This window comes from Martes martes (assembly GCF_963455335.1).
Source record: "Martes martes genome assembly, chromosome: 1".
Lineage (NCBI taxonomy): Eukaryota > Metazoa > Chordata > Mammalia > Carnivora > Mustelidae > Martes > Martes martes.
In genome coordinates, this window is record NC_137888.1 from 58,917,751 (window position 1) to 58,932,725 (window position 14,975).

The window sequence follows — 14,975 nt, forward strand, 5'->3', positions numbered from 1 at the left end:
AACCTTAAGGGGATTCCACACTCAGCACGGAGCCCAACGTGGGGCTCAGTCTCATGACCCAGAGATAATGGCCTGAGCTGAAATCAAGAGTTGGATACTTAACCAACTGAGCCACCCAGGCACCCCCACTAACAGTAGTTTCTAATCTAATTTACTAGTAAGTTATGGTTTGTATATTTTAATTTTACTTTTAAAAATTTAAGACATTGGAATTTTAAGTTGTTTGGAAAGATTAACTCTTCTAGGATATTACATTTCTTATAAGTATATATAAAATACCGTTTGGTGGACACATGTGAAGCTTTTTTACTATTTCCCCCAGAATTCTAAGGAGCAAGAGAGGGGAAGAGGAGATGAGGAAACTTACTCCAAAGGAACATTAATTAAGTACAAAAAAGTGATAGGCCTGTAGTTCGATCCAGGCTCTAGCCTTCATAGACAAATCACTGAACACTCTGGTTTTCCCACTGAGGGTAAATCTCTTTAAACACTTCAAGTTTCTGAATCTTGAACAATAATGCCACTTCAGATGAAGCAGTCTAAGTCCAGGGAAACTAACTGTGTGGATTCATCTGCAGATGAAAACAGAAGCAAGACTGGACCTTAAATCTTAGAATCACAGAAGCTGATGGCTATGGCTAGACTTGTAAATGAGATCTCCTTAGTATTATCCATGTTTTAAGGCACTTGGTAGCTACTATCACTTGGTAGCAAGCCAGGAAAAATATAAACAATGAAAAGGAACTAGAAATGTATTAAGAACTTTGAAGTAAATCAGGATGTTTGCAAGGCTTCAGGAAAGAAGGAAGCTAAAGCGGTGTTTTAACTCTGCTTTGCAGGCTACTTGCATCAGATCACCTACGCGCCTGGTTAAAAATGCAGGCTTCTGGGCACCTGGATAGCTCAGTCAGTTAGGCATCTGACTCCTGATCTCAACTTGGGTTTTGATCTCAGGCTCATGAGGTCATGCAGGCTTCTGTCCCCATCCCCTGGCTGTGTTTATCAGTCTCTTCAGAAGGGAATCTGCATTTTAAACAACCCACCAAGTGATTCTCAAAACAGCCTAACATATGAGAACCCCCAGTGTAGATAAGTGGGAAAGGTGCAGAAAGAACAAGGCCAGATAAAGAATGGAACGGAAACAGAGTGAGGATGGTGAAGGAAAAGAAGGGTGGGTGTGATATATACTGGGGAACTGTTTTACTTTTCGATAAATCTACATGTAATGGAAAACTTAATGCCACAACCTTCTTAACAAATAGAAGCTTACTGACCTAATTCTAATAAACTAAAATATTTGAAAATATGTAAGATTTCCCATCTCTGGCAATGGTAAAACAATATAAAAATATCAGATGGTAGCATTAACATTAATGTGTGGCCTCACTTCTGGTTCTGTTTTGTGTAACTAAGCTTTATTTTTTCATTTAACTTTCTTATCTACTTCTACTTTGCTATCTTCTTTGTATTTCATGTATGGTTATACATGTCACCTTACATCCTTTTTGGAAAAAAAGTTTATTCAGAATCACTCACTAGCATCCAAATAAGTAAACTAGAAAAAAAAACCAAAAACTTTTAGAGAACTCCAAAAGCATTTTAATTTGCCCTCCTGTGAGATAAGGTGAACAAATGAAGTAAAATAATGGTAGTGACCAGTCCCTGAGAATACAGTTAGTGGCAAAATTTTTTAGACCCTTGTGATGATCAATTCTAATTTATAATCAAGACAGCACAATCATCAGAAGCTACAAATATGGGTGTTCAGAGATGGACTTACCTACAACGGAGCCAGTTAAGACCAAAGTGACTTTTTAAGCACTCCTTGATACTTCCTAGGCCAGCTGACTCCCTATATACACCCTAAGGCACAGGGTAGGGTTTTATAAACCTAATTACTCAGTTCTTAATTCCCTGATAAATCATAAAATTATTCTGTTTTTCAGGGACCCACCAGGTTTAATCAAAGAATTATATCTGCTTTTCAAGGACAGGATATGGTAGATTTTTTTTCATCTAAACCCCTGGCACAAAGTCAAATTCAAATTTTGACTATTTAGTATTCAAATACTTGTCAGTTAAATGACACAGAGCTACTATAAATGTTTATTGAACTGAAATGAACTGCTGTACAATGTTACACTAAAGCAGCTGCTCTTTGAGTCCAAGTGGTACTTCCAAGTCTTTCCAGATTTTTTTTTCAGCAGTTCCACATAAAACAGCAGGACATCAGATCAGTTTGTTAAGCACTTAAATGTCTCACAAATGAGCATCTAAACTCCCATTAAAGCAAAAATATCATCAATGTCATCTGTCTCCTTAATGGTTCCTGATGTATTATGTTTGTTCATTTGCAGTATTGTCCATGAATCAGTTTCATTTTCATTGCTTCCTGTAAGGTTTTCATGAATTTGTTTCTCTTTAGTTTGTATGACAGGATTTGAAATTCTGCTACTCAGGAGAAGCTTACTGTTAGGGGAGAGATCAGTTCTCTGAACTGTATACTGCGAGAGTCTCCATTTACTGCTATCTGTAGCATTCTGAGTCCCTTGAGGGGATGGCTGAATTTCCTTTGAAAGAGTCAACTGCAACTTTCTCTGTAGTTTCGTCTGTTCCAGTAAAAATCTATTCTGAGATCTTCTTCGTTTCACATGATGCTTTGAAGTTTTGATTCCTGAGCCACGAAGAAGGCAGTTGCAAACAGATGTTTTTATGCACTCTAATTTCTTTGGCAAACTTTAAAGGACAAGAGAAAGGAAAAATCTGGGATTAAGACACAGAAAGACATTTTCAAAAGCTTTTGTCTCCCTTTTTGTCAACTCCTAAAAGAAAAGTACACAAAACTGTATACAGGTCCTATAACTGTGTACAAGACTCGTCAGAGCTAGAATCTCTGTATACAGGTCCTGTAACTGTGAGCCAGAATCGTCACAAAAAATAAATAGGAGCTTCAACCCAAATCTGTGTTTTCAGAGCAGAGTTTCCCTCTGATTCAGATTATAGCCAAGTATGTCCCCATTTTGTTCCCAAAGTGAAGTACCTCCTACAACTGCCTAGCAAGGTAGCTGTCAGAGCCTCTCCCTGATAACCGCCAAACTGTTCTTAATGTAACAGGAGTGGAGCTGGGGAAAGGATGTATCACAAATAGAACATCCGCCTGGATGCATTAATCTATATCTAGATAAATAACGTCATGTTGTAGCAGGGAGTGAACAAGGGAAAAGGAATCAAAGTCAGAGACAGAGTTTACCTAAGAATGAGAAGACAGAGCTTCTGGCATAGACCACCTGATACCATGGGCTGCCCTAATTGTGATTCATATATCTTCCTCAAGTATGGGAATTCAGAACTCAAATTGCTGATTATTTTAGGTGCTTTGCTTCTGAATAAGGTATACTGCGACAAGGTACATTACATTGTCTTGTAATGTACTTACTAACTGCCTCACTGTTTGTGTTAGATTTCAAAAGATTAGCACAGATCTGTTACTTCTACCCCTGTCACTCTCCCCTTTTCCTTTTTAAATAAATATATAACTTTGAGGAAGCCTTTATAATGTAGTGATTCAAGACCAGTTTCCAAAAGCTTTTCTTGTCTTAGTCTAAGTGGTGATTTTTAAGTGGGGAGAGGGTAAGTGTACCTCCTAATTAAAATGGAAATAGAAAAATATGCAAACAAAGAATCAGAGGATCTAAATTGAGTTCTAGATCTCCAGATGTAACAATCTGAACAAAATCCCCTATGTCCTCAGCTACAAAATGGGAATAATATTGCCTACCTCAGAGAGTTATGGACATTAAGCAAATTTAAAACATACTACAGCATACTGAAATAGCAAAACAACAGTACAAAAGAGCAGTTTTTTTGTGGGGTAGGGAATAATGGTTTAACCAAATACCACTTTGTTACCCTTCTCACTAACTCTTAATTATTATCATCTCTGTCTCATCTATCCCTTCTCCATCTCAGGCTGAGTTCCACCCTAGAATGGATCATTTTTAGATGGCTACAGGTCTTTAAAGGACCTTAATGTAGAAACCCTTCCAATAATTCTTTCCTTAGGAATACTTAACTTCTCCCACAGCTCTCAATCAAAACTTGTTCTTATTGATCTTTACAGCCTTTTTTGTCTAAAATTGCTATGATGGGCATCTGTTATTTTTTTCAATAAAAATATAAAACCCTAAGGCATCTGACTTCATTATAATGCTACAAGTAATACTGACTCACAATCAAAGATAACCACCCTTAAACAGTTAGTTCTATGAACCTAAGAATCAGAGGGAAAGGAAGAAATCAATACATGGAGAGTCTGGCACTCATGAGCGAACATTACCTAACCCTAAGTCCAGAGTCTGGTGTGTGTACTTCTGCTCTCACACCCTCATCCTGCTGCCCTGAAGCTGTGGGGAGACTGGCTGTCTCTCCTACCAGAGCAGGAGTGAGAGCTAGTGCTCCATGAGGATTAAGTCCGTCTTACACAATGCATCCCCTGGCTTAGCATGCCACAAACACTCCTAAGGCTTTCTGAATGAACAAATGGAATGGTGAAGAATATACATGAATAAATCTAATTAACCAAGTTAACTTTCTTCTTCCCAGTGATACAGCTGTGACCAACAAAAGCAAACAAAACTGCAGTTTGAATAGATCCTTCTTTTAGCCCCCCAGGGGGGCTATCCCATTTTTCAAAAAGCTAACTTGAATATATATATTTTTGCCCTAAATAGCAACAGAAAAAATAAAGGAATGGAATTCTTATTATATACCTACCTACACCCTTGAGCTTCCACATGTTTAAGCCGGTTACTTTTAAGAAGTTTGTTACCCAGAAAGGAGGCCTGAGCCTTGAGTTTTTTGCTCCTGCACCACAAAATTGCTGTTCGGATTTCTTCAGAAAGTTGAATAAAACTCTCAGCCTCTCGAAATCTCTGCACAAAACTTTTGGCACAGGGAGTTCCTGTTGCTTTCTGACAAGAATGTTTGGTTGCCTTTACTTTGGACTGAGAACATTTTAAGTTGGTCTCCTGAAATATGGAAAGGTGAGAAAAATATATTGGATTTCCTACTGACTTGCAAATATATAACAGAGAAAAGTTGACCCCTATGAAAATTAGAAAATGTCTTTTTAAAAGAAGGAAAACTTCTTTTAAAGCTCACTGTGCTTTCCTTTGTCTTAAAAAAAACAATGGGAAGTCATCAGAGAGGGAGACAAACCATGAGACTCTTAACTGTAGGAAACAAACTGAGGGTTGCTGGAGGGGAGGTGGGTCGGGGTTGGAGTAACTAGGTATGGGCATTAAGGAGGGCATATGATGTGATGCACACTGAGTGTTATATGCAACTGATGAATTACTAAACTCTACATCTGAAACTAATGCTGGTTAACTAATGCTGGCTAATTGAATTTAAATTTTTTAAAAAACTTAATTTTTTATCCACTGCTACTAACACAAGATTTTCATTCCTCCTCTATGCAACAACAGACCCCAGCTATAACTGAATTCAGATGCGAATCATAATACAAATATTCTAACACATACAGCTATTTAATCTATATATAAGAATGAAACTGAATAAATATTAGTCAAGGTCTATCTGGTAGGGAAAAGAAAAATCACTGAAGAGCCCTTTTCCTTGACACTACTAGACTATCACAAATTTGTTTTTCACTTATTTCTATACCAAGTTATCCTCCTCAATGATGGGTCGTAAATGTTACTGAAAACACACAAAGGGATGATGCTGAATGTATGTTAAAAATGCTTAACTGAGCAACACTTCCAATTCAACCATCTTTTGATGTGTCTCTTCAACACCATCTTTTTATGTCAAGTAAAGTCTGGATTGTACCAGCCTTCATTGTTACTAGATCTGCTTTCATTTTTCATTCAAAACTGCTCCCAATTTCTCACTTTCAAGAAAAACATAAAAAAGTAGTAGAAAATATAAAAGTAGAGACCTATCAATACTTAGTGTTGGTAACTGAGAAAAGAAATTTGACCTTAGAAGCAAGCTGAGCATGTTAGTGCTAACTGTTAAAACTGTGGTAGTGATTAGTCATGAATAGGGACTGGGGACCAACCAACCGGCTCTAAAACCAGCTCACCCAGGAATAGCTAGATAGACTGCAAAACTTTCAAGGGTCAGAGAGCCATAGTTCTTGAGACAGAGTTAACAAAATGATTTGGGGGACTGATATAATGGTAAAGAACAAAGACTGTGAAACCAAACTGTCTGTGTTCAAATCCTAGCTTCGCCCCATACTTGCAGTGCGGCCTAAGCAAGTTTCTTGTCCTCTCTAAGCCTCAATTTTCTCATCTGAAATATGGAAACAATAATAATAGCACCAGCCTCACAGGGATTTTGCAAGGATTGTAGGAATTAACACACGTAAAGCATTTCAATAGTAAATGCAATATACATATTAGCTATTATTAGGGCTATGATGATGATGATTCCTCCCTCTGGAACTCATAAATTGGACAGAATATAAATCCAAGCTAGAATCCTTGTAAACATTCAAGAAAGAACTCTGATTTATCAAAAATAATTAAGAATTCTTAAATAGAAAAGAAGATATCATCCATGTAGGACACTAGGAGAAAACAATCTGAGGACAGATGATAAAAGAAGTCAAGTAGTTACCACATGAAAGTGGGTAACACTGATGTATTTATCTGTTGCTAGGTCCAGAACAGAATTTATAGACAATGACTAAGAGGAATCATGTTAAAGCTTGAAGCCTAACCGGGAAAGAAAGAGAAGCCTCATGACAAAAGATGAGGATGACAGTAACGATGAGAGTAGTTAATAACATCTGACCACAGTTAAGTGCTTACCATACTCCAGACTCTGTGCTGAAGACTTTACATGCATGGAAACTGCATAACCCTATGAGGGGCATACTGTATTAGAAAACAGAGGTATGGGCAGGTCAAGAAACTTACATAAGGTCACACCGCTAGTACCAACTAAAGACAGGACTCAACCCATTTCTATCTGACTGCAAAGCTCATACTCTTTTTTCTTTTTTTTTTTTTTAGATTTTATTCATTTATTTGAGAGAGAGAGAGCATGAGCAGGGAGCAGAAGCAGAGGGGGAGGGAAAGGGATAAGCAGATTCCACACTGAGTGTGGAGCCTTAATGTGAAGCTCAATCCCAGGACGCCAAGATCATGACCTGAGCCAAAATCAAGAGTCAGATGCTCAACTGACTGAGCCACCCAGGCACCCCCAAAGCTCATACTCTTAATACAATCCACACCTACAATGGATCCTAGAGACACTTTAGAATTCTAGCAAAACTCTGAGTAAAATGTTTTTGAAGACATTCTATAACCTGAATTTACTGGATGCACTCAGTCCCTAGGGCCTCTATTCATTCAGAAGCAAAGGAGGAAAACTAAGGTGGCACTAAGCTGTGAGCTGGGGATAAAAACAGAGGCTCAATCTCTGCCCTTGGTAAATGGTATCTATTCCACAAATTAGCAGAAATCATAAGCCATAGTAATAGAAGCCAGACAAACCTGAGTAGCTTTGTGTTTCAGCTGTTTGCAGAAAGCTCTCACATCAAATTCTGATGACTTTTCTGTAGAAATGGAGAGACCACGGATACAAAAACTGTTTTCAATATCATGCTATTTTCATACTAATAGCATACTATTTTCAAATCAAACTCTTAAGTATATGACATTTCTTGCCAAATTACTACAAAAGAAATAAAGGGACTTGTAAAAGTCTGTGCTACATAAAAGTAAATTACCTTTGAAGACTTTCTTCTTTATTGGTTGTCCAAGATCCACATTATTCTGTGTATTGATCCTCATTTGTTTCGCTTTTTTGGAAATTCTGAGTATAGTTTCTTGGCTAGACCTTGGTGATTGCTCTTTTGTTAAAAACAGTTTATTTAACAGTTTAGTTACTCCTTTAGCTGCAAAAGCTGCAGGCATTTTTTTCTTAAAGATCTCAAAATAGGGCTGTCCTAAAAACTCAGCAATATCAGAAGGAAAAGTAAAATCTTTGAAGTAAGGCAGTGGTTGAATCCTAGAGACCTCCTGAAGCAATCTGAATAATGGCTCATATAAAGACGTCAGCCTTTTCAAAACACCTTTATAGAGAACCCTAGAAAAAGACAGGAGGTCATGAATTAGCCAACAATTATAATCTGCAGCTTATGTAATAACCACAATAGATTCAAAGCTGAAAATAAATATCAGTCTGCCACTATAGATTAAAAATCCTCTAGTGCATATTTGCAAAGCGCGAGATTAGTCCAGCCCAAGCAGAAAAATCCAAGTACAAAATGTTACTTAAAACTAAATAAAGTACTCAACGGGAAGGTGTCTCAAAGGATATCTTTGTATGGTTTTGGCTACATGGTAAGATTTTAGGCAAGTTTCAGATTCTCTACATTGTCTCTGTTCTTTTGGAATGTCTTAAAAGAAGCATGTATTATTGTTATAATCAGCAAAAATTAAAGCTATTTCCATTACAGAAAAGAATAATAGGTTATCAGTTATTCATTCTAATCTTATCACCTCTAAGAATAAGCAGAATAAACAAGATGATTGGAAATAATACTGGAGAGACCCAAATAATACTTGAGAGACATCAAAGACCTAACTGTGAACATTTAGGTTCCCAATCCACCCCAAGTAAAACATTAACCAAGTGAAGAAACAGAACCCCTGCACCATCAGCATCCCACAGGAAAAGAAATATGAAAACCTAGGCTGAGTTAGATGAAAAAGAAATGAAGGATTTTATATACATATATACATACCATAACCTGCTCACCAGCCCAACCATCACAAGGTTTAAAATAATGAATTCTTGCAAGCCTAGGTGCTTCACAGTCAAGCTGGAGAATCAAGTTAAAGTTGGAAAACAAAACCAAAGTAATCTGAATTTTGCAAGTTACGTTTACGAAAAAAACAGATGGGAAATAGAATTTTCTTGAAGAAATTAAGGCCTTAAAATATTCTATTTCAGTCATGGAAACTTAAAGTAATATGCACTCTTCCAGAGCTCTCATTATTTAGCTTCTATGATGTAGAATTTCTAACTGTCAGTGCCCTTAGGATAATACATGCTAGATGGAGACTGACAGTCTCTGGCAATGGCTGTATCAGGCAATTCCTAGGAAAAGGAGGCCAAGATGCAAAATTTTAAACATACGTTATAACTTCCTATAACCTCCTTCCTATAACCTCCTAGCTTTCAAACAGAAATACCATTAAATATATCCAAAGAATTCCAATTCAGAGGAGAGCATTTCACTTGATCAAGGATACAGAAATGTCTTGCAGCAACAGTCTAAGAAGCGAAGTAACAACTTGCAGGCTCCCAAAATCTTCATGAGCACCAGCTCAACCACTGGTTGGCTAGGAATGACACATGCCTTGGTATTTACAGGCTGGTTTTCACTTCACAAAAATGGAAAAGAATGTTATTTTCATTCTTAAACTTCATTACTTATGAAGCACTTACACAGCTATTTTCAAGCACAGATGAGCTGGACAATCCATTTGAAGTAGTTTATGTTTAATAATGATTCGCTGGAGCTGACTGACAACAATGTTTCAATATAATCTATCTTGACCCAGAGTTCAGTGTCCTGCTAGTCCCTCCCACAAACCAACAGAGGAGAGATTATCACAAATACCAGGTGCCCCTTATTAAAACAAAATTTGTAAAACTCCCCAGTTGGGTTATATCCCAACACCAAGCAAAGAAAAGTCCAATGGAGATCACATTGAAGACCATGAGTTCCCAGCCCACCACACAGACCATTACAAAGCCACTGGACCACTTACTTGGAAGAAAACAACTCAGACAGATGTTGAATTGAACCCTCCAAATCCATGTTTTTCAAACGTTTTAAACATTGTTCAACCTGAAAGGGGAAGAGCAGCTCAAATTTATAGCATACAGACATGGCCACTGATATGATCACAAAAGCAAAGAAACGCAAAAGTTCATAGTATGGAAATACACTCAACACAAGAGAATACCTTCATTTTAGGGTAAAGTAATGTATAGCCCAAAAACAGTTGCCCCTACTTAAAGATTTGAAATTAAGCCAGCCAAACAAATTTCTCAAATCAGTTTATAACTAGGAATTTACTATGTGTCAGGATGTCACTGATGCTATAAAGGGCACCAAAGTAAGTACGAGATTATTCTCAAGATTTTTCTGAAATCTTTCTAATAGTGAAACTACTAAAACAAGATAGTAAAGCTAAAAGGTTTCATCTTTATTCAGAAGACAATGGAGAACCATTAAAAATATCAAAGCCTTGTTTTAGGATGATTACCCTGGCTTTGGCATATAGAACATGCAAGCATAGAGGGAAGACTGGAGTTGAGGAAGAATTAATTAGGATAGCAAGACAACTAAACATTGACAAGTTCTGAAGAAAGAAGATGCAACCAGAACTACAAGAAGGGTCTAGATGCAGAGAAAGTTTTGACTGATCAATGGACTGAATGGGAGAGATACCTAAAAGGAAGATGCAGAGAAAACAGAACACCAAATTTTTCTGATAGATAATTATTCATAGCTTGGAAGCCAGGAGGAAAAATAGGTTCAATCTGATATGTTCAACATGAAATACATTCAGGTTTGGTTTTGGAATAAAAGACTCATAAGGAGATAAAAAGCTGCCCCAGCGAAGAAAACTTAGAGAAAGACCACACGCTCCCAGATCTTTCTTTGATGAAGAAATCTCCTTTCTTTTTGCCTTAAGTAATGGGAGTAGAAAAAACCAGAGGGCACAAATCTGTAGTTAGAGAATATGTCTGTTTCACCCCTGAATTGCGAGCACCACGCACAATACCTGGCACATAGAACTTACAAAAAATACCTGCAGAATTAATAAGTGAATGAATTTATGACCTTATAAGGAACCCAGTTTAGGAGACTTGTCTGTATAGGGTAGTCCCTAAACTAGAGGGCCCAACTGTGTCTTAAACTCTAAAAATTACGGAAACCACTTCCCATAACTTGTTATACAGCTATTTAGTCTAATATATTACTGATTAGATTATATGCCCTATAATATATAAACCACAACTTTGTTCTTTTTATGATTTTAGGATTTTCATTATGATTAGGAAATTGTTTCTTAATGCAACATTTTGTCTTGCTCAAATCACTGTATCTGTGAACTAGGCAAAAGTACTGTAAATTATTATAGGTTATATATAATGGAATTTTTCATAAAAATTACCCATTAGAAGCAAGACTGGCAAAGAATTAAACATAGTACCTTTCCGAATAAATTGCTTTTTGAAATGGTTTCAGGAAAAAAAGAAAATGAAATCCCACATGCAACTGTGGACTGATGATCTATGAAGTCACAAGTAATTGACTGGGTTTCCCATAATAACAAAATATTAAGTGGCAGTGTGATCTCATTTTCATCAAGCAAACATGTTGAGTCCGTAAACGCAGGGCTTCCTCCTTACCTGTTTGAGGGCTAAATGGGGCTTGTGACGGCCCATCCTGTTGTGATTGCTGTAAAGGACTGCACATAGCACATCTGTCTCTGCATCTAAGATTTGGTTCTTCAGTGACAGTGTAACATGACAGCATTCTCTAATTACAGCTGCAACACAAAGGTCTAAACCAGATATATTTAATAAAACTTAGTATGTATTTCTATATGAAGTTTATTATGTAAAAATACTCTGAATAAACATCTTCCCTTATTAAGGGGATTAAGAACAAATTAATATAATCAGCTTTAACTATAAGAACATTATTAACAATTTTAAGTATGTGAGAAGATGGAAAATGGTGACCGATGATGCAGTCTAGAAATCATTAAGAGGTCATCTGTTAAACAATAACACATATCTTCGTATCACATTTTATAATGATTTTTAAGAATCCTTCATATGAATACTTTGCAGTCATTTGGTGTACACTTACACTTAAGTACTTTGATGGCGGGGTACCTGTTCTATGCTTCTCTAAATCCCCTATTTTGTTATGTACATAAGCAAGGCAGAATGGATATAGTCTTAAAAGCAAAGGTGTGGTATGGGTGTACTACTTTCAGGTAAGAATACACTCAGGTAAGAGAAACAACTGTAGCAACTGGAAGTTACATTATTTGATGAATGTTTGACTGAACAGGGGGTGCTCAGAATGATATAACAGCTTCCAAGTCTGAAAAGCTGTGAAGTAGAAGATGGAGGTAATGTGTGTCTCTGTGTCACTAAAGGAAGCACTAGCATCCCAGATGGATAGACTACAAAGGCAGATTACTACAGAACAGGGAGAACTTTATTTTGTCCCAACTATGTGAAGCCAGAAAGGTCTGCTTTGAGAATGGGGAGTTGCTGAATTTTCAGGCCTGACCGAATCCTGTTAAAGAATTTTTTAATAGAGGAAGAGGAAGATTATAAATTGCGTAGGTTGGATGGATGGTGAGGAGGATGTGATTAGATAGGTTGTATTTAAAATTAACTATCACTTAAGTGTCCATTTACCGTCTCAGGCACTGTTCCAAATGCTTTCTAACTGTACCTCTTCCTCCAAACAGCCCCCTGAGGCACGTTCTATGTTTATCCGCATGTGAAAATGAGCTGAGCACAGAAAGGTTAAATAACGACACCCCCCAACCTGCCCACCTCCAGCAGAGTGAAGTGCCAGGATTCAAACCCAATTTGGCTCCTGAGGCACGCTCCTAACTACTGGGCCCTACTGCCTGAAAACAGCCGTACCACGGATAAAACACGTTAAGAGCACTTTCCCTTAATGACATCATTAGACGCTTTCAACAACCGGTGATAGGTAGGGAGCACTAACCCGTTATACAGATGAGGAACTGGAGGCCAGAAAGACTGCCGTCTAAACACAGAGTGCCCCAGCGCCTTCCTAAGAGATCAGGACACAGACTACAGGGTGAACGGGGCTGCTGGTGGCCTGAGGGAGCCCAGGCTTTCCAGGCAGCACTTCTCCCAGACGCCAGCGGCGTCCACCTCTCTCCGCCCCCTGGGCGCGGGGCTGGACCTTGGACGTTCGTCGCTCCAGGCAGGCCGTGCCGTAGGCACAGTGGGCTTAGTGAAGGATTCCAATGCAAACCAGAGCCCCTACAAAATTCCTAGCAAACTCGGGACCGAGGGCTCAGGAAGTCCCGCCCCCACCGCGCACGTGCGCCGGCCCGGCCTGACGCCGCCTCCGGAAACGTCTGCCGTTCATCGGGCCCTTAGCTCACCCAGAGCTGCGTCGGGGTCCGGTACGGTCACCGCGCTGCGGCTCCCCGCCTTCGGGATTCTCACGCGGTTCCACGGCTCCAGGCCCGGACGCACCGTAGCCATCTCGGGAGGTCGGGGAGGGGCTCGGAAGGGCGGAGCTCGGCGAGACCTAATGAAGAGACCGAGGGAGGAGAGAAGAGAGGAAATCTGGGGGAGGGAGAGGACAAGGGGAGGGACTGGGGCGGGGCCCGGAGGTGGGGGCGGGACCTTCTCGAATGGTGAACCAGATACAGTGGACTGGAGAGGATGGTCGTCCGGACTCTGGTCACCAACGCTTGGCCGGTTATCAGAAGCACTTGGGGGAGTTTGGGGTTGGGAGCCGCGGGAAGTTCAGTCCCAGTACTGCTTAATCAGAATCGCCGAAGGGGGGAGGAATCTGCATTAGGTTTAGGCTCCCACGCAGGTTAGTCTGAAATTAATTAACTTCAAGGCATTTTACAGATGTAGAAACTGAGGTTACCCATACACCCGTCTCCGCATCAGACATTAGGGAGAAGGGAAGAAATTAAAAAAAGAGGTTTATGAAAGGTGTGGCATTTGAAACACAGAAGAGGGGATTTACTTTGTCCAAGACAGTCAAGGAAGTTTCTTCTATCTTCAACAATAAAAGGTCTGGCAATTGAAACACAGAAGAGATTTCTTTTGTCCAAGACCGCCAAGGAAGTTTCCTCTAGCTCCACCAACAGCAAAACCGAGATCATATCAAAGAAACTTAGAGGCCATCTGACTCTTTCCATCAACCCCATCCTCTATCAGTGTTTAAGACATGACGGTATCACCAGCTCTGCTGATCCTCACCGCGTTAATAACTTTCTAATAGAGTCTTTATCTTCAGCCACACTGACGCTACCTTACTTGAGAAAGTCATCCACTGTAATGTATAAAAGAGACAGTCCGTGGGTTTTGGAGACAGACCACTAAGGTTCTAATTCTAGCTCTGCCCGTTTACTAGCTCTGTGACCTCAGGAAAGTTATGTAACTCCTCCAAACCTTAGTATCCTTATAGGTAAAATGAAAATTATAGTCTCTACCTTAGGGTTGTATGGTGCTTTAGAACAGTGCCTGGCATATATGTAGATATTTACTTTTACCAGAATTAATACTGTTATTATTTCTACTGTTTAATACAAGTAACCTTGCCTTATTGAAACACTTGGCCATGCTCTTCCTACAGGCCTTTGCAAATACTAACCCCTCACTTGGATCATCCCTCTGAAATATAGTCTTCCTCAGCTCTGGTGTCATCACCTCTCTGAGTAGTTCTTCCTAAGCTTCCCATCCCCACTCCATAACTTGATATAGAGACCTCTTTCTATACTACCATAGTGCCTTGAATTGGTCTCTGTATTAGCTTCCTATTGCTGCTGTAATAAATCATTACAAGCTTAGTTGCTTAAAAGACTTACTGTATTCCTGGAGGTCAGAAGTCCAAAATGGATCCCACTGGACTACAGTTGGCAGGACTGGATCCTTCTGGGGGCTCTAGTGGAGAATTCATTTACCTTTTCCAGTTTCTAAAGGCCACTTGCATTGCAGTCCTTTGTTCATGTGTCCATCCTCCATTTTCAAAATCAGTAATATAGCATCTTCCAGTCTCCCTCCACGTTCTCTTTCTCTCATCCTCCTGCCTGCTTAGAAGTACCCTGGTGATTACACTGGACCCACCAAAATAACCTGGTATGAGCATCCCATCTCAGAATCTCTAA

General features: G+C 39.1%; 1 protein-coding gene across 2 annotated transcripts; it reads right to left on the reverse strand.

The window, feature by feature from the left end:
- Positions 1 to 2,094: 2,094 nt before the first annotated feature.
- RMP64 (ribonuclease MRP subunit p64) lies at positions 2,095 to 13,383 on the reverse strand. 2 transcript variants are annotated; one of them, XM_080801680.1, is made up of 9 exons: positions 13,230 to 13,383; positions 11,473 to 11,627; positions 9,819 to 9,898; positions 9,297 to 9,428; positions 8,786 to 8,863; positions 7,766 to 8,124; positions 7,530 to 7,591; positions 4,774 to 5,027; positions 2,095 to 2,736 (listed from the first exon to the last, which is right to left on the reverse strand). In XM_080801680.1, the coding sequence occupies exons 1-9, from the start codon at positions 13,330 to 13,332 to the stop codon at positions 2,274 to 2,276; spliced, it is 1,686 nt and encodes a 561-aa protein (XP_080657806.1). In that variant the 5' UTR covers positions 13,333 to 13,383; the 3' UTR covers positions 2,095 to 2,273. The 2 variants fall into 2 exon arrangements, with proteins under 2 accessions (XP_080657806.1, XP_080657807.1); XM_080801681.1 differs by lacking the exon at positions 13,230 to 13,383 and adding an exon at positions 12,821 to 12,908.
- Positions 13,384 to 14,975: the final 1,592 nt, after the last annotated feature.